Raw genomic sequence first — 18,426 nt, 5'->3', positions numbered from 1 at the left:
TATTCGAATGGCGTGTATGTAGTCTTTCTTATTGCACACTGGTCACTGTAATGCAATCTTAAGGAAACAAAAACAAAATAGGCATCATTACGCAATGCGGCTGCTCAAATTTAAAATGGCCAAACTAATTCCACAACTAAGAATGTAAAATAGATAATCAGGGAGCTTAATGGTTGAAGATAACATGCACTGCATAGAAAAATACATGAACATTGTGAAAACCAGTGAGAAGATAGTGCTTGAAAACGCTAAAAATTTAGCCATATTAGAGCGATACAATCATTTTGTGCCACAGCATTAGGCCTTTTTAGTGCAAGAATTACCAATATATTTATTTACCAAGCATTCCGGGTGCTTGGTTTGGCGGCTGCGCTTGACACTGAAGAGCAATCAGAACTACATGTATCATGACATGTCTGATGGCTAATGGCGTCTGTCAGAAGCAAAACCTGTTCACAATCGGAACATTGGAATAAAGTCACGTTAGATACATTCCAGCTCTGGTCATTATGAAACTCTAATACTTCTTCTTTACAAAGCATGTACAATGATTTCTGCTTGCAGATGTCTGGAAGTAAAACTAGCAGTTCGGGAAGAAGTTCCAAAAAAATGTCTTTTCCGAGTAACTCATAGCAACCATCATAAAACTCTTTTGCTGAAATGGCATCTCCTCGAAAGTCTAAAGAAAAATTCTTGAACTTGTAAAACTTGTCTGCGTCATGGTGAATTAGCTCCTTGAGTTTGAAAATAAGCTTCTTATTTCTCTCTTTAAAATTGTTTGGCTCATGATAAGTATGCCCCGAGGCATTAGTAGAATCTCCTGTTATTAGACTTGCAACAGAAGAAATTGTTAACGGAACAGCTACCTCTAAACCAGGGGGTTTACTGCTGACATTTCCAAGTGGTGTTGGACCACCAAGCCCTGGTGGTGCTGAAATGGATGGAATGGTATCTAGGCCAGGGGGTGGTTTGCTGACACCTGCATGCACATTTCTAGGACTAGATAATGATGGATAAGTATCTAAGGATAATTGCAACATGTCAGTGACAAGACTAGTAGTATCTTTCGGTTCAATGCTAGATTTCTCAGTTATCGATTTCTGTACTGTCGATTTCTGAACTGTCGATTCGGAAGCTTTGGCTGGCAGTGAAGGAAAGTCTTCACTATTCCACTTCAGCTTGTTTTTTGTCGAAATGTTCACTTTCCCAAGAGGTAAAGATGGAAAATTTTCGTCTAGCAAATCAGCTTCGATGGCAGCCATTTTTTTACTTATTTTACTACCATTTGCACGGTGCTTTGTGCGACAATTAGAAACCACAGTATCATCACAGCGATCATTTCCTTGTGAAACTTGTTTCTGATCGGCTTTGATAAGCCTGCTGCTATCATCAGTGACACTTTTTTCCTCCGATTCACAAACCTTTTCCTTGCCATTAGATAGCTTACTTGATTTGTCACACTGCTTGTCAGTTGAAACATCCATTTTCTTGTCTTGGTTTACCTTTTCTTCATTTGTAAGTTTGCCATTTGCTACTGAAGTCTCTTTTTTAGTTCCTTTAGATTGTGCATCACTAGATTTCTTACCAGACTTCACATTTGTGGACACATTGGCTTTGTCAGCAGCTTGCAATCGCTGTTCTTTAATCTTTTTTGATGGAGCTTCCGTTGACGCTAATGACACCAACTTATCACCTTTTTCTTCAGAACAATTCTGTTTTTCTTTTTTCTTTCCTTTTTTGCTCTTGAATATCGAGTCTGGTGCACCCTGATAGTAGTTGAGCTGTGAATTGGTACAGTCAGCAGTTGCATTTGCTATTTTTGGAGCAGGTGCGGGCTGTTTTGGACTTGAATTGCCACGTATCCATGAGCCAATTGAAGCAAGACTTGAGGAAGCACCAGAACCTATTCATAAATCAACAAGCAAATACATTGTTTAATCTTGACAACAACTAGTCGAAGCAGCAATCACACCATATCATATAATGAAAATTTTTTCAATGGAACAAACAAACGATGGTGAGACAATTACACCTGGCATGTTCCCACACCAACGATCTCCGCCTAAGTCAATGTAAATGCAGGGACGCGAAAGACATTTTTCAAAAATTTTAAATTCAAATTATCTTATATACATCAAGGTCAACACGGTGATTTGTGAGTGGTACCAAAGAAACAATACAAATTTGAACTATGATGGTATTCTGATTATGGATGCTCACGAAAATAAATCGAGCAAGTTTTGTATACGAAATAACCAAATAAAACATTTATAACTTGATGACTGAGAAAGGTGTGAATTTAAAGGTAAAGCAGATAGCTGTAGACTGATAAATACAAGCAACTTTTGCCTGTCTTTCTTTACATGGTGCTACAATGAGAAGATTCACAATTTATTTCCTAAATGATTTTTATATAGCAGGTAAACAGGTATCACAAACAACCATACAGCACGAGTTGTCAAACCTAAAATTAAAGGTCTTCTTTTATTCTAACCATTATCAGAAAAAGAGGAGGCTACTCATGTGTTATTTTGCTGTAGTTCTAGGAGTTGAATGCTGGTCAAACCATCTAATAACCATTACACTTGGGAGTCTGGTGAATAGATCACTAACTTTCCTGTTAATTCTGGTTAAACTGCATTTCACTAAATAGCTAAAGTTGAAACTAAAAAAGAAAAAAGTAAAATAATGACCCTTCAACTTTAACTTTGTATGGGAATATAATTCTTAAGAATATCAAAAATGGCTTGATGATTATGGTGCGACGATATGAAACAAAATATCTCACTAGGATATGAAACGACTGAAGAGGAAACCCATAACTATCAAATGCTTGGAAGGTCATAGAAAAAACCTTTTCAAAGTCATCTGAAACCATGTTGTTCCATTTCAGTAAAAATTTCTCAAAGACGCAGCTTAAGATCGGAAGATTTGGATTTATTGCACCATCAGTTCACAACAACATGACTGCGCGCTGCGGATTTTTAAAACCTGATCAAAATGTCAAACTTTGTATTAGAGCGCCAAGCTCTGTATTAAAGCGCCAAGTTTTCTGCTAACTCGAAGATTTTTGTACCATCTTCTAACATCCCACAGACAAAATGCTCCAACTACTATTATGTTACAGATATATATATATATATATATATATATATACACACGTATATACATGTATTTTACAAGTTGTCTGCTACATTTGGTACTAAATTGGCACAAATGTGATGGCAACTATTTCATCTATTCACACAAGAAAGAAAGTGTGATCTGGTGGCTGTTAATTAATATACACATAAAATTTATCACTCAAAACTTTTCCACACACAAAATGTAAAAATCTAAATTACATATGAAAATCCAAATTAATAAAATCATCTATCTAATTATATATATATATATATACATATATATAGTTCTCAAAGTTTGTGTGTTCGTGTATTTGTATGTGGATATGATTGTCAAGCTATAGCTATTATTTTAGCATTACATCCAAAAGTTACGATGCCTCTGTTAATATTTTGTGGCCTAAGTATACGCAACGCAATGCTTCTTCGTCTTTTTTTCCTTACGGCAATATCTTTGACCCATTTGTTTATTTTGTTAAGAAACCACCATTTATAATTAAATAATTATATTGACCACATTTTATGCACAATTTATTGCTGTTGTGTGAAAAACAATTACAGTCGATGCACAGCAAGAAGTGCTATTACCACTACACATTAATCGTGCCGACAAAAAAGTTTCGAACACGTGAAAGTTTTTTATTGAGGTTAAAGAAAGCAATGGAACTCTGGTTTTATATTGCAATACTAGAAATCGGCAACGACTGTTCCGCGCGAGAGAAAAATTATTGTAACGATAGAAAGTTGTAGTTGGATTTCCATTTCGCTGTATTCATTTGAGTTGAGGTGTGGTTTGTTTTGGTGTTTTTAGTTTGGAGTAAAGTGTTTTCATTTCAAAATGGTTGTTTTCTAACATTTGGTTTCATTACAATACAGCCTTCATTTATGTGACTGCAAACACTAACATCATTCTTTAGTCATTACGAATGCAAATATCGTATCGAACATTGATATCGTAAATATTTACACATATCGTATCGAAATGCAAAAAACCCATATTGCACAGCTTTGTAAAATACATACTAAAACTTCCTTCAAGTATGTGTTTAGCAAACTAAATTCATTTAAGTTAGACTCAGCATTTATGTTACACATCTGTCTCGAAGATAAGAACTCTCCATGTAGTACATTGTAATGTTATATTATCTTGCAGATCATAACCAAAAAATGCACTAAAGTCATTGTAGGTACACCTAACCTAGGTACCTAAGTAACCTATAGTTACTAAGGTTAACATAGTATTTTGATACTATTTTTAACTAGAAAGTCCACTGTCATACAGCCCACGACCAAAGTATAATTGGAAAAAAGAAAGGGTACTGATGGTTGAGAAATGCAATATTAGCAGTCAAATAGGATAACTGCAATGGTAGCTGTAATGTACTGGGTGTGGGTGTTATTATATACAACAAATAGCAATAATGAAAGGAAAAGATTATATGTTTATATCTCTCCTCCTGCAAAAAGAGAAATGCAATATTGGCCAATATTAGAAGTAAAATGCACTGATATTATTAGAATAATCAATATTATTAATATAGTAATAATATAAAACCAATGCACAATTTTGTTTACATTTCAAAACGTCATAGCTAACAATATCACAAAGTTGTGATATTTATATAGATTTTTAGAAAATCTGTACTACGTAGTCATTGTTCTGTAGTCATCCAAACTTACAGAACCGTTAAAAAAATATCATCGTCATTTCCTTTACTTGAACTGCGTTGGACATCAGTTAGAATATGAAAGTACTCAAATGTGTCGGCAAATGAAAATGAAAAAATTGAAATCGACAAAAATGTAACGATTTCTGTACTCCTATGTTAATTGCCGAAACCTTCGGCAATTCGACAATGCTATAGACTGGTGAAAAGTGCACGTTATTTTTTCGTGAAATGCGCAAGACTTTATCGTTCTATTCTCTGTCGCTCGGCGTTTCAATTTCCGGTCTTGACTTTTATTAAACCAAGTTTTTCAAGCGTTTTGTGGCGATTTTCGTCCAAATTAATCTGTCTATTTGTGTGTAATCCGATCAGATGGGCTAGTTTTAGGAATTTGCGGTAACCTTTCAAAGGCTTGGTAATATATTTAAATAGGTTTATATGCGTTTTTCATCATTATTATACTTAAACGACTTTACTGAAAAATAGTTAAATTTGTTGATAGGATTTCGTTGCAAGGGTTTGGTGACGGCCGTTAACGGATAATTTTTCGGGAGTTGTGTACACATGTGCATTTATCATAAATCTCCCAATCAATTGCTTCGCTCTTGTTTGGTCGTGGGATGATGATGATTTTTACCAGAAGGTGATTGTATTAGATAATGACTGGGTTTCTATACCACTCTACGTGTGTCTATAGCCTACGATATTTTCGTACGGCAACACTGAAACGAACTGAAATCTTATAATTGTATACTAAATAATTTTTGATTGTAACTGAAACAGAATAGACTATATTTAGTCATTACTCTCTAATTATTTCACATTTACATTTAAACACCATTACATTTTAACTTTTTTCTTTCTAATTTATTTTATAATTATGAAATTTTAAATTCACGGTTGTTTGAAAACTTTTAGTTGTTTTATTTATTTTTAAATTAGTTGTCCTGCACAAAACTTTTTTCTCATGATATGAAGGTTGAAAGTTACAGTTGTTTGACAAAGTTTGAAAACCTTCAGGTGTTTTTCTTTTCTCTCTTAATTTATTTCAGCTACACAGAACACTTCTCTCATGATATGCAGTTTTAAAGTTAGATTGGCAAATGTTGTTATATGTTAAACACAAATACATTTTCTGTGCAGAGACTTTTTTATTACCCGGGTCACGCCGGGTAGCACAGCTAGTATATCTATCAAGTACTACAGTTAATAAAATCAGTGAAGCATTAAATCGTAAATGAATAAGCTGTAGTACTTTTACTGTAGAATAAAACATTTTATCTTCGATATCATAATAAAAAACAGAAATGGTTAATTGACACGAGCGTAACCAAAAAACAAACCTCGCTAAAGTTGAAGAGGTAAATTTAGTGCAAGTGCAATCACAGTGTGCGTAGGGTCATACAGTGTGTTGCATCTAGACATCTTTTCAGGAAATGAGTAAATATTTGTGTAGTAATTAGAGGTTGCTTGAACATTTATGATGTAGTCAAATTAAGTTTGCTGTTTTAGGTAAATTACTAGTTTGTATAACATTAATTCTATTCCGTGTTGTTTTTACTTAGGAGAAATATAAGTGCTGCATTTGAAGCACTTGATAGTTCTGTGTCTAGTATGATGAATATTAATGATATAACAATTATAATTCGACAATTTAATAATTAATAACAATTTTTTATTACCGGGCAACGGCAGGTAGCACAGCTAGTATATATATATATATCTCAGCGTTTGTCTTTTGTCCAGTTATAGCGATGTAGTTTTAGCAACAAAAAATCCTCTTCGTACTGGATTTGAACTCACGACATTCAACATGTATGTCTACTAACAAGTGCTCATAACCACAAGGCTAAACCATTCAGGGGTAATACCGGTTATGAGGTTTTTATGTCATGGTAACAGGGGGTTGCCATGCCCCGGTATAACTGTGGTTATAAGTTTTTTTATCTTACTATATGGAATATGAGGTTTTCACCCTCACAAGTTTTTGACTATTTCCCGCCATACAATATCAACAAAAAATTCTCTTGAAATTAAAATTTGGTATGTTTACAGCGCTGATATTTAGATTATATTGTATAACTTAAACATCAGCGCTTGATAAACATATGGCATCTACTTGAAGATGCCATATGTTTATCAAGCGCTGATAATTAGGTTATATAATATATTGTTTGATTATTCATGAAATACCTAAAACGAAGGAAGTTTGTTCTAAAATGTAGTTGGGTCGAGGAGAACCAAAAATCTGGTAATAGATTCACAACAAACAAGAGACATGACAATTTAAACACATTACTAAGCCATAAAATAGTTTGCTATTGATTTTATTACATTTGATGTGAGGCAGAGATCAAATTTTGCCACAATATAACACGCTTACTCAACTGTGCTAGAGCTGCTTGGGATGATATTCTCTGTTGAATTCACTTCGACACTCAGGACAAACAAATTGTTTTGTTTTTGTAGCGACACTTTTAATGGAAACTGAAATGAGATGCTTCAGCTCTGAAGTAATACACGTTTACACTCCTAAATATGTTGTATGATGGGATTGGCGGGGCTCAGGCTACATTGATATCTGAGTTCAAAGCAGGTACCGGTAGTCACGGCAGTTGTGATAAGTGGATAAAGCCAAGAGAGTACGTAGCACCATGCAGCATAAAACGAGTGAAGAAAACGGACTGCGCTCCCTTCTTTGTTACAACACATGTAAGCGCATATCGTCGTTCAACAAAATAGACCACTTAACAACAGTAAGAGTAAACTGACCTAGCGTAGGAAAATCACTGGCAGAGTTGAGCACTGGCTTGCGTTGGGTAACAAAAGACGGACGAGCAGGCTTTGGTTGTGGCTTCGTGACATGCCATGATGGCACAGATGTAGTAACTTTGGCCTTTTCCAATGTAGGAAATTCATCCTCTGTGTTGTTCCAGGGATTACTTTTAGCTTTGACTGCTGCTGGAGCTACCTGTTTGGAGGCCTTTTGGGGGGCCTGAAGCACCTTTTGCGAGGCCTGAAACCATTAGAGAGCAGAATAGAGATAGATGGACTGGCTATTATGTAACTTATCTACTCCACTATGCTGGAGTAGAACCAGCTAACATAGCATTCTAACCTTAGCTGTTGTGTTTGCATAGCCTTGAGATGCTGTGACTGAGCCTAAGTTACTGGGAGTAGAAGAAAGGTTGGGAAACTCCTCATTATCATCAACCAGAACCAAGCCAGATGCTCGAGCAGCTGTACGCTTTTTCTGTGCTCTAGGACTGGAAGTGACAGTTGTAGAGGCGCTGGCAGTGACATCACCATGCAAAGAGGGAAAGTCGAGAGCCGATTCAACATCTAACGGAGGGTTTGAAGCAGTCGTTGTCAGTTCAAGAGAAGCAGCAATTCCACGCGCTATGTCTATTTCTTCTCTACAAAAGTACTTCGCATATACATCTGCTTGATAATGCACAAGACAACAAATGCAAAAAATTGAGGAGCGCCAACATGTCCGGGCAACTCTTTAACAAGCAACTAACACGAGTAATGCTTTACACGACAGAAAAGAAATCACAATTCAACTATTTAAAGGCTGCCCTTTTTTTGATTGTAAAATAACCCATCAGCAAGGAAACTGATGATAGGTAATAATCTGCACTGGCAGACAAACTTGGTTACTGTTAATTTAAAAAACTTAAAGCTTAATACACTACAGCAGCACTAATTGGACATTCGCATTAAAAAATGTCAAATATTAACAGAAAAGAAATGTTAACCAGAGTGTGAGAACCAATCAGATTGTACTAAAGCAAGTGAGAGCAATGACTTACTGGGCTTTTTTACTATTGTTATCATCTGGTTTGGAAACCCTAGAGGCAGGCTTTTCCTGACAAGTACCACCTGGATCATCCGCTACTGTACCTTTTTCACGATCTGCAGTGTGCACAAGCAATGAGTAAAAAGCCTATAAGTATCCGACATGATTAATATGAACCTTTTGAATCTAGGGCCAAAAGCTTGCAACATTTTTTTGAAATGTTAAAATTGCCTCTTTACATAAAGTTGATAGACTGTTGTGAAATAAGCATAACTATATCATAATGCTAACTGATTTCTTCAACCTTTATCTATGCTAGAAGAAAGTTTAATTGACAGGCTTTGACGAGTTAGTAAATTATATTGCTGAATATATCAGTGGGTGCTACGATAATGCTGTCCAGTGCCACAATAAAGTGTACAGACAAAAAGCAAAGATTCACATGGAAATTAATATGGATGAATAGTCGATTTTATGTAGTCACGCAAAGTTGGCATATTATAAGCAACTTTTTAGCGTGTGCAAAATGGATTATTTCAGACCTATCTAACATATAAAAGATGAGTAAAGCTACAGCAGTGTTCAAGTAGCAATAACCGATGCTATTATCATTAAAGGAGGGGCGACAGCAACAATGGTTACAGGGCGAACAACTTCAAACAAGAGTCATGTACTTGTGAAACAATTTGTAACACATCAGCATGCTTGCGCACAAGCATTAATGTAGGTAGATGAAAATGTGAAATTTCGCCGTTACCGCTGTGTAGCTAGCTGATTATCAACTTGACAAAAAATCAAATGCTGAAGCTTCTGAAGAACGTTCTTTAAGATAGCCCGATGTTCGTCGTGAGCACGTATGTTATCGCTATCACAATTACTAGTATGTTATTCCACCTAATTCCTTGTAAATGCATTGATAACAAATTTACGTTTATTAGATTTGCTGTCTATCGATATGAGAAATGTTATATCCCTATTCTAATAGCTCAGCAAAATTAAATATTTGTAGAATGCTTTTTTATTAAACAAGCTTTAAAGAATACAAAATCTCACTTTGAGCTGCATTGAGAAATGCCCACTTTTTGCTATACCTATATACATGTATGTACGTGTATATCAATGTGAGTGTCCATCTGTTCAGTTACAGCAATGAAGTTTTAGTAACGAAAATCCTCTTCGCAGAGAATTCGAATTCAATTTCTAGAGGCGTCGGAGCTTACCCTTTAGACTACACTTTCAACTGAGCATAGCGATCAGTAATAGTGAAGATATTCATTACATCGGTTAAAATATACATAACAACCTTCTGTCACACGTAATGATTACCAGATGGCCTCACGACCTCACTAGATGAATGCCCAGTGTTGCACCGGTAATAAAAACAGGATATAAACAGTGGCAGGTAGTGTAAAGGTAATGTAATGTTTAAAAGCAGTTTTTTATTACGTCTTATAGGTAACTAAAAGAAAATAAAACATGTCTGAACAACGCTATTAATCGAAACAAAGTTACATGCACTACTGTCATATGATTATTTACATACGTAATTGTTGACATAATACATGAATGTGAAAACCTTTTACATCTACGCAAATAAAAATTATGAAGAACATAAAATTACTAGGTGTGACAAGCAGGTTGTGATGTAATAGAACTTTCAAAACCAGATCGCTGTCAATATTTCCATGCAAATACATCCACTTGTAATACAGCAGACGCTCCTATCACGAATACTTCCTGTAGCGTAAATTCCGGATAATTCCTACCTAGTAAAAGATTTCGTAAAGTAAGACGAGTTCTCAAATTCGATTTGAACGTTAATCTATCTCGCCACTCTTGCGAAGGGAAAACAACGTGCGTATAGCATTATACCTATTATATATACAACTTTTACACTAATTTAGTTCGTTGCGATAGATCGCCAGATGTATCGACAAAACAGAGAATAGGGTAGCTGCGGGTTGTTCATAAACGCAAAGGCGATTGATCGGTGCAAGTGCTACAGCATCAGTCCACCAATCCGAATGTCACGAGTTTGAGTATTGTCGAAAGTTCACTTTTATCCCAACCTTCACCCCTCCTGAATACTGATAGACGGCGAACAGGTAGTACCACTTTATGTAAAATGTTTTGTTGTAGACGTATAAGATATTTGTTATTAGTTTTACTTCGCAGAGTACACTTTGCTGTTTAGACAAATAAACAAATCGTTGTAAATGAACGCCGACGATGTGCGCTCCTCATCAAGTTATTGTAGAATTACCGTGATAATTGTCTTTATAACCAGTAAGATTGATCATAAAAAGGAGAAAAGTTGTCGAAGTACAGCCCACAAATTAAAAAGTTAAGTCAAGTTTTTTCTTTTTGAAAGGCCAAAAGGATGAGTTTGGAAAGATCTTTGAACGAATTAGGCAATTTACATGTATTTTGCTGTCCTTATAACGAAAAATCTCTATAATGTAAAAGTCACTTCTAAATTTACATTGAAGGAATGTGTACTGTACTTCAAACCTAAAAGATCCACTTACTGGGCCTACGTTGATATTCCTTAGCATAATTAAATTGTACGGGCAACACTCTACTTTGCCGCTGTTGATTCCTACAAAGAAAAGAGAGGATTGCTTTTATTTTAGCTATGAGAGCGAGCATACCTATATCAACAAAGATGTAACTAACAAAACTAACACACCATGATCAACCGTAAGAAATTTTCAGCAAAATGATTGTTAATGAACATTCTTCATGTAATACCCATGTCTCATGTTGGTAACAACCATGTTATATGTACTACAAGTGTGTTACGTTGATAACAGCCGTGTCATATGTACTACAAGTGTCTTATGTTGGTAACAGCTATGTCACATGTACTACAAGTGTCTTATGTTTGTAACAGCTATGTCACATGTACTGCAAGAGCCTTATGTTAGTAACAGCTATGTCACATGTACTACACATGTCTAATGTTTGTAACAGCCGTGTCACATGCGCTACAGGTGTTTTTGGTCAATAACAACAGAGTTATTCGCACTCTAATCACCTTTTGATATATATAAAGTTTCCATCCATAGTACCATTGAGGTTTCCAAGATCAAATAATTTATAAAAATTAAGGACAACAAACCTCAGTTTCTACTCACTTTTTGCCTTTGGGGTGCGACTGTGCCTTGTGAGCTATTAAATCTATATCCGACCGAAAGGCATTAGTAAATTGTGCATCAGCGCAATCACCATCTTCACAAAGAAAGTGTGCTTCTTTGAAATGATCCTTTACACTAGGATAGTTACTGTAAGAAAAAAAGAGGGAGAACTCCCATATAATGAGACAAATTTTTTTTAAAGGGCTAGAGTACTAATGCAAGAAATACTCTAAAAGTGCTGTAGAAAAAGTAAGTTCTAAACATACCCAAAATATATATGACTGCCATCTGCATCACAAAAATGGCAGAAAAAATGATCTTTTCTTAGATGCCTCCACAATTCATCTGTGTCCAGATATCTATTATCACATAACTGGCATAATGGATGGCCCTTAAATGATGTATCATCGCTGTCACCTTTGCGTTTGTGTAAAGCCAAATCAGTTCGACTGTATGCCTTTCTTTCAAAACTGAATATCTGCAAGATAACCAGTTTAAAAAAACAATAAAGGTACTAAAATGAAACTTTAGACTTGCTTTTAATCTAATTCTGACAACAACACATTGCCTGTTTCAAGACTACGATATGTGAAGAGAGTAAACTCTGCTAGCTATTCCTCCAAATTACACATGACTAGTGTTTGATATTATAGTCTCTATACCTTGACAAATTCTACGCAGATTTCACAAAAATACAGCCGATGCTGTTTTTTTATGTGTCCTTGGAGTTTTTTAAAGCTATCAAATGTCTCCTGATGTCCCTCCATTGCGCACACATAGCAGTCATGAGCGGTCAAATGATTGACAGCGTCCTCTATCACCTTATCTTCAAACAATGCCTTCAGTCTTCTTGCTTTGATGAAGGTATTCTTACGATATGATGAATAATTGTCGATAGTATGAACGAAGAGCACCTGAAAGAATTAAAAACCCTACAAGAAAACATTGACTTTCAACATCACCTTACAAAACTTACTCAGCTTGTCTAGTTACAAATATGTAGGTGGACAACACAAAAAATACACTATAAAAAAGGAGACATAAATTGTGCTCCACATAGTGACTATGATAAATACTACTTCTTCAAAAGATTACCTTAACATCAAACTGAAAAATAACGAGCAGTATGTCACAAACTATGTTTCGAGTAATGCTTGGTATATATGTATCGCATGCATAATCATCAAATTATACAAACGTATGTACATGCATCTAAAACCCAAGTGATTCTGTTTTTAAATGTCAGACCCCGGTAAAAAAACTATTTAGGCCAATGACCGCGAACCACTACCAGAACCATACAAACAAATTTTTTGTAATTACACCAACAATGCTGAATTAATGACAGCTGTGAGAAAAACAACAGGTTAAAAAGCTACAAGTAACTTACGAGAGTACAGTCAGCTCTACAAATTGGACAATAATATTGTTGATGAAGAAGGCGAAGTCGTGTTGAGCATTTGAAGCAGATGTGATGATTACAAGGAGCCAGAGCATGAATATTCTCTTCTTCATGGCAAATCGAGCATGTTGATATGCTGGGAGAATCCATGCTATGATAGTACTGGAATTGTCTACAAAACATAAATGAATTGGCAGACCAGCTATAAAATGCATTGGAAAGTATGGAACACTATTTATTTTGCATTAGGACAAGTAGTAATACGCTAAGACTTTTATTCACATTTAAATTTCAAATTCTACTCCCGATTGTTTCAACAACTAAGTTTTTAATATTAATATTATATTAAAATTTGAACAAATAAATTTTGGGCTCTCTCCAACATAAGAGAATTTTTCAATTTTTTTTGTAGCAACAGATTCATAAAGAAAACAGGTGCAAGAAAAAAATAAAATGTAGCAAAACATAAAATGAGCCATCGCAAAGTTTTTGACCAGCCAAACTTGTTGAATTTCAGCATGGTCTTATAGGAAATTAAATTTGCATGTAGGGATTAATGGCTTTTATCCATATACATAAACATATAAATATATCAAAATTGCCTCTTGACTAACACTTGCAACTTATCAGGGAAATCAAACTGATATATTGTAAATCCTCTAATTGAACACCACCTCTACTTGAACGCCAACCTGAAAAATAGAAAAATAGAGTGCCACCCTCTAATTGAACGCCACCTACATTTGACCGCCACTTTACCAATCTTTGATTTTTACAAACCCATAATGACAATTTATTAGTAGCAAAATGTCCACAAAATTGTATTAATAATGAAGCGTTTACATCAACAGCAATGAATTCTCTTGTTGCCCAACTCCAAAACTTTTTCATTTTCTTTATTAAAACTTTGAAAGCAACACCATAGAAATAATTAACAACTGTCTCAGGTGAATGGTAGTTCCTTATTTAATGCGGTCTTGATATTCGAAGCCCATGTTTATCAAAGAACAGCTTCAACTTTAACGGTCATAACTTTAACGCATTGCATTTGTGCTAAATGCAACGCATAAAAGTATTGCTCTGCCAAAAAATTGTTTGGACGTTAATATCGACTAGACTAGTTCAGCAGTGCAGAGGAAGAGTTGAGGTCAGATGACATTGTAGAAGGTATTGATTGGACCAGAAGATGTTCGTTCCATCGAGGCAACAACCAGAACGCAACAATCCGAGCAAATGATGCAAATATTTTTGTTTTAAAAACTTTAATTTTTGTTTCTGCATGCAATATAAAGTATGGTTCGTTTATGTCACTTGTTCATGAATATATATATACAGTATTTGTAGTATTTGATTGATCATCATTGTATAAATTTGAATATTTATAGCATATTATTTAATAGTGTCTTTGCAGTTATCTTAACAGGGCTTACAATGGATCGACACTCAGAACTCCTCTTTTATTACACATAAAAAGTCAGGTCTGGCTGCAAACTGTGGTACACATATCAATGAGTGCAATGAGGTTTTATTCAGCATTGTTAAATATAGACATAAAATAAAAATACGCCTTCAAATTCAGAATTCAGAAATAAAATTTCTTGTTCCATTTGCTAACCACTGATCAAATTCTAAACTTATACACATCAAAAATCCAAATGATTTCTTCTGTGATTACCTTGTAGCGGAATAGACATGTTAAATGACTAAAGTTACGTTACCCCTTGCAGTTTTGCGTGACAAGACTTTTATGTACGTTGCAGCATGCAGATGCAATGAAAAATAAAAATGAGCAATTGCATTATTAACTCAGCCCTGAATCTAATGCAGAGATAGTTGAACAATTCATTTTAGCTGTGTAGACATTTAATATAAATCTCATCTTAGGGTTCATTACCAAAGACAGATTAGATAAACAAATCATGTCACTTGGTTATCTAATGACTTTTTCAAAAATCACACCTGCCTGGTAGGCAATTTAAACACGATTGCAATTGCGGTACGTAGCTACAAAACCACTTACTTTCTAATTGATCCTAAGCGCCAGTTCAAGGCATATAGGGTATATTAACCTGTATCACCGTGTATTAACTGAGCTCTGAGTAAAGTGAATCAAAGTATAGTTGTTTGCACAAAATGAGGGTAATAAAGTGGTAAAAACTATATATATATATACAGTCAAACATGGATAACTCGGCAACGGATAGCTCGAAAACATGGTTAATTCGAACGGTTTCTTTGGTCCGTTCCCACGTAATGATAAATTGCTATAGATAACTCGAACTCAACACTGTTAATTCGAACTGTTTTTTTGCCCAACGGCTACCGAAACGGTTGTTATCGCTTTAGAAAATCACTTTATTCAAAGCCATAGAGGTAAACCTCATCTTTTCGTAATTCATAAGCGTTGTTATTACCACCATCGGCAAAATAATTTTGTCAACGACTTTTCTAAAGGTTTGGTCAAATTTGATTTATACTGCTATACGATTAATAGCACGGGCTTGCCTGGTCACGCGCGCAAGGATTTTCGCCACGCACATACAAAACAAAAACAGCATGTTGTTTTGTATGTGCGTGGCGAAAATTGAGTGCGTGACCCGGCTAGCCCGTGACGAATAGTTTTCCGACGTTGATTCCGTGTTGAATCAACGTCGGAATGTTGAATGTTTAAAACGTCTTAAAATTGTTTTTATTAAACGTATACGTTGTCATAGCTAAAAAAACTATTCATCGTTTGACCTAAACACAGAATACGTGTGTACATTCAGTAAGTATCCATTCAAAAAGCGTGAGTGATATACAATGTACCGTTAAACCTCGTAAAACTTTTAATTGAACTGCCTCGGAGTGTTGCTCTTAACGAATCCCAGGTAAAGTAAGGGATTTTTCTTTGGTAACTTTTTCTTGAAGTTGCATAAACTTCAAGAAAACTCGGCAAAATTGATCGTGGGTAAAACGCTCAAAAGAAAAAGATGTCTTTTCTTTTGAGCATTTCAACAACGATCAATTTTTGCCAATGTCAATCTAAAAAAAACGTCCTGGCAATAACATCACCTCAAACAACAAACCAATCTCAAGTGATAGAAAAATCTCTATACTTTTTGATAAAAACGTTTTAAACTTTACATTAGAAGCATTTAATTTAAAACAAGCCATTTGTGCTTTTGATTTATTTTATAGTTTGCAAATGTACATGTATCTACTAATAAATAAGTAAATACATGGACTTGTGACAGTGCTCTGATAACTTGAATGCTCTGATAATTCGAACACTTTTGCTCGGTCCCTTGAAGTTCGAGTTATCCATGTTTGACTGTATATACAGTCAAACATGGATAACTCGGCCACGGATAGCTCGAAAACATGGTTAATTCGAACGGTTTCTTTGGTCCGTTCCCAGGTAATGATAAATTGCTATAGATAACTCGAATTCAACACTGTTAATTCGAACTGTTTTTTTGCCCAACGGCTACCGAAACGGTTGTTATCGCTTTAGAAAATCACTTTATTCAAAGCCATAGAGCTAAACCTCATCTTTTCGTAATTCATAAGCGTTGTTATTACCACCATCGGCAAAATAATTTTGTCAACGACTTTTCTAAAGGTTTGGTCCAATTTGATTTATACTGCTATACGATTAATAGCACGGGTTTGCCGGGTCACGGGCGCAAGGATTTTCGCCACGCACATACAAAACAAAAAGAGCATGTTGTTTTGTATGTGCGTGGCGAAAATCCTTGAGTGCGTGACCCGGCTAGCCCGTGACGAATAGTTTTCCGACGTTGATTCCGTGTTGAATCAACGTCGGAATGTTGAATGTTTAAAACGTCATTAAATTGTTTTTATTAAACGTATACGTTGTCTTAGCTAAAAAAACTATTCATCGTTTGACCTAAACACAGAATACGTGTGTACATTCAATAAGTATCCATTCAAAAAGCGTGAGTGATATACAATGTACCGTTAAACCTCGTAAAACTTTTAATTGAACTGCCTCGGAGTGTTGCTCTTAACGAATCCCAGGTAAAGTAAGGGATTTTTCTTTGGTAACTTTTTCTTGAAGTTGCATAAACTTCAAGAAAAATCGGCAAAATTGATCGTGGGTAAAACGCTCAAAAGAAAAAGATGTCTTTTCTTTTGAGCATTTCAACAACGATCAAGTTTTGCCAATGTCAATCTAAAAAAACGTCCTGGCAATAACATCACCTCAAACAACAAACCAATCTCAAGTGATAGAAAAATCTCTATACTTTTTGATAAAAACGTTTTAAACTTTACATTAGAAGCATTTAATTTGAAACAAGCCATTTGTGCTTTTGATTTATATTATAGTTTGCATATGTACATGTATCTACTAATAAATAAGTAAATACATGGACTTGTGACAGTGCTCTGATAACTTGAATGCTCTGATAATTCGAACACTTTTGCTCGGTCCCGTGAAGTTCGAGTTATCCATGTTTGACTGTATATATGAGTATTTATGTATCATCAGTCCGATTGTCTAAGGCCAAAGGTGATATAAATGATATATATGAGTATTTGTGCATATCAGTGAGTATTATCAGTCTGATTGTCTGTGGGCGGAAAATATACTTTAACTTGGTTTTTAATGCGATTGTAAAAGCTAAATCGCCACACATTTGTTCGGTGTTGGTGGCTTAATATCTTACTTCTAGTATCATGTGTCATAGGTGCAAATTTAATGTATTCATTTAATTGTATGTTATAGAGACCCGCTTCAATTTACTGCAAACAGGTAATCTTGTTTCAACACAGCAGCTGATAGCAAATCGGAACGTCGATCTATTACTAAAAAGCCAATAAATCAATGCCATGCATATACATACAGTTATTACACATTTATAACTAGCTTATATACTTTCCAGAATAAAACTTACGTGACGGTATTACTTAGAAGCAGAAACCTTTGAATCGTGAATATTAGCAACCCAGACGATTAACAGTAGGAAACTACAGAGCCACAGCAAAAAGAATTTACACCAATAACTACGTTTCTGAGAACAATAGCTCAAATACAGGCACCACGAATTTTTGATAACCGTTCGATAGCACCGCACAATTTATATTTTTGGGTTGGCAGCGACACCTTCTACGATCACCCGAAAATGACCAATCACGCTACTTCCCCAAACGTTTCCCTGCGTGGTGAAAGTGCATGACGTCACCATTTTGTGAATATCTCAAAATGAATTTCAAGGATTTAATTTAAATTTATTTATAAAAGCATAATCAAATATTAAAAAAAAAACAAAAATCAATAAATAGCATTAAC

General features: G+C 35.1%; 1 protein-coding gene across 1 annotated transcript; it reads right to left on the bottom strand.

The window, feature by feature from the left end:
- Positions 1–8: 8 nt before the first annotated feature.
- Positions 9–18,241, bottom strand: LOC137391144 (E3 ubiquitin-protein ligase ZNF598-like). Its single transcript, XM_068077510.1, has 10 exons — positions 18,032–18,241; positions 13,119–13,302; positions 12,391–12,642; positions 11,995–12,206; positions 11,729–11,875; positions 11,120–11,190; positions 8,605–8,707; positions 7,908–8,205; positions 7,562–7,805; positions 9–1,903 (listed from the first exon to the last, which is right to left on the bottom strand). Exons 2-10 carry the CDS (start codon positions 13,278–13,280, stop codon positions 336–338), a joined length of 3,057 nt encoding a protein of 1,018 aa, XP_067933611.1. The 5' UTR covers positions 13,281–13,302; positions 18,032–18,241; the 3' UTR covers positions 9–335.
- Positions 18,242–18,426: the final 185 nt, after the last annotated feature.

This window comes from Watersipora subatra, chromosome 3 (genome assembly GCF_963576615.1).
Source record: "Watersipora subatra chromosome 3, tzWatSuba1.1, whole genome shotgun sequence".
In the NCBI taxonomy this organism is placed as follows: domain Eukaryota; kingdom Metazoa; phylum Bryozoa; class Gymnolaemata; order Cheilostomatida; family Watersiporidae; genus Watersipora; species Watersipora subatra.
The sequence above is the reverse complement of the archived record's forward strand: the minus strand, read 5'-3'. Positions and strand labels throughout refer to the sequence as shown.

What these genes read in the sequence shown, in the direction of transcription:
- LOC137391144 (XM_068077510.1), bottom strand. Translation starts at nt 13,280, where the DNA reads ATGGATTCTCCCAGCATATCAACATGCTCGATTTGCCATGAAGAAGAG. An exon ending in GGAATATCAACGTAGGCCCA is followed by an intron (nt 8,708 to 11,119) that starts GTAAGTGGATCT and finishes TGCACACTGCAG; the next exon opens with ATCGTGAAAAAGGTACAGTA. An exon ending in CAGTGATTTTCCTACGCTAG is followed by an intron (nt 1,904 to 7,561) that starts GTCAGTTTACTC and finishes ATTTATGAATAG; the next exon opens with GTTCTGGTGCTTCCTCAAGT.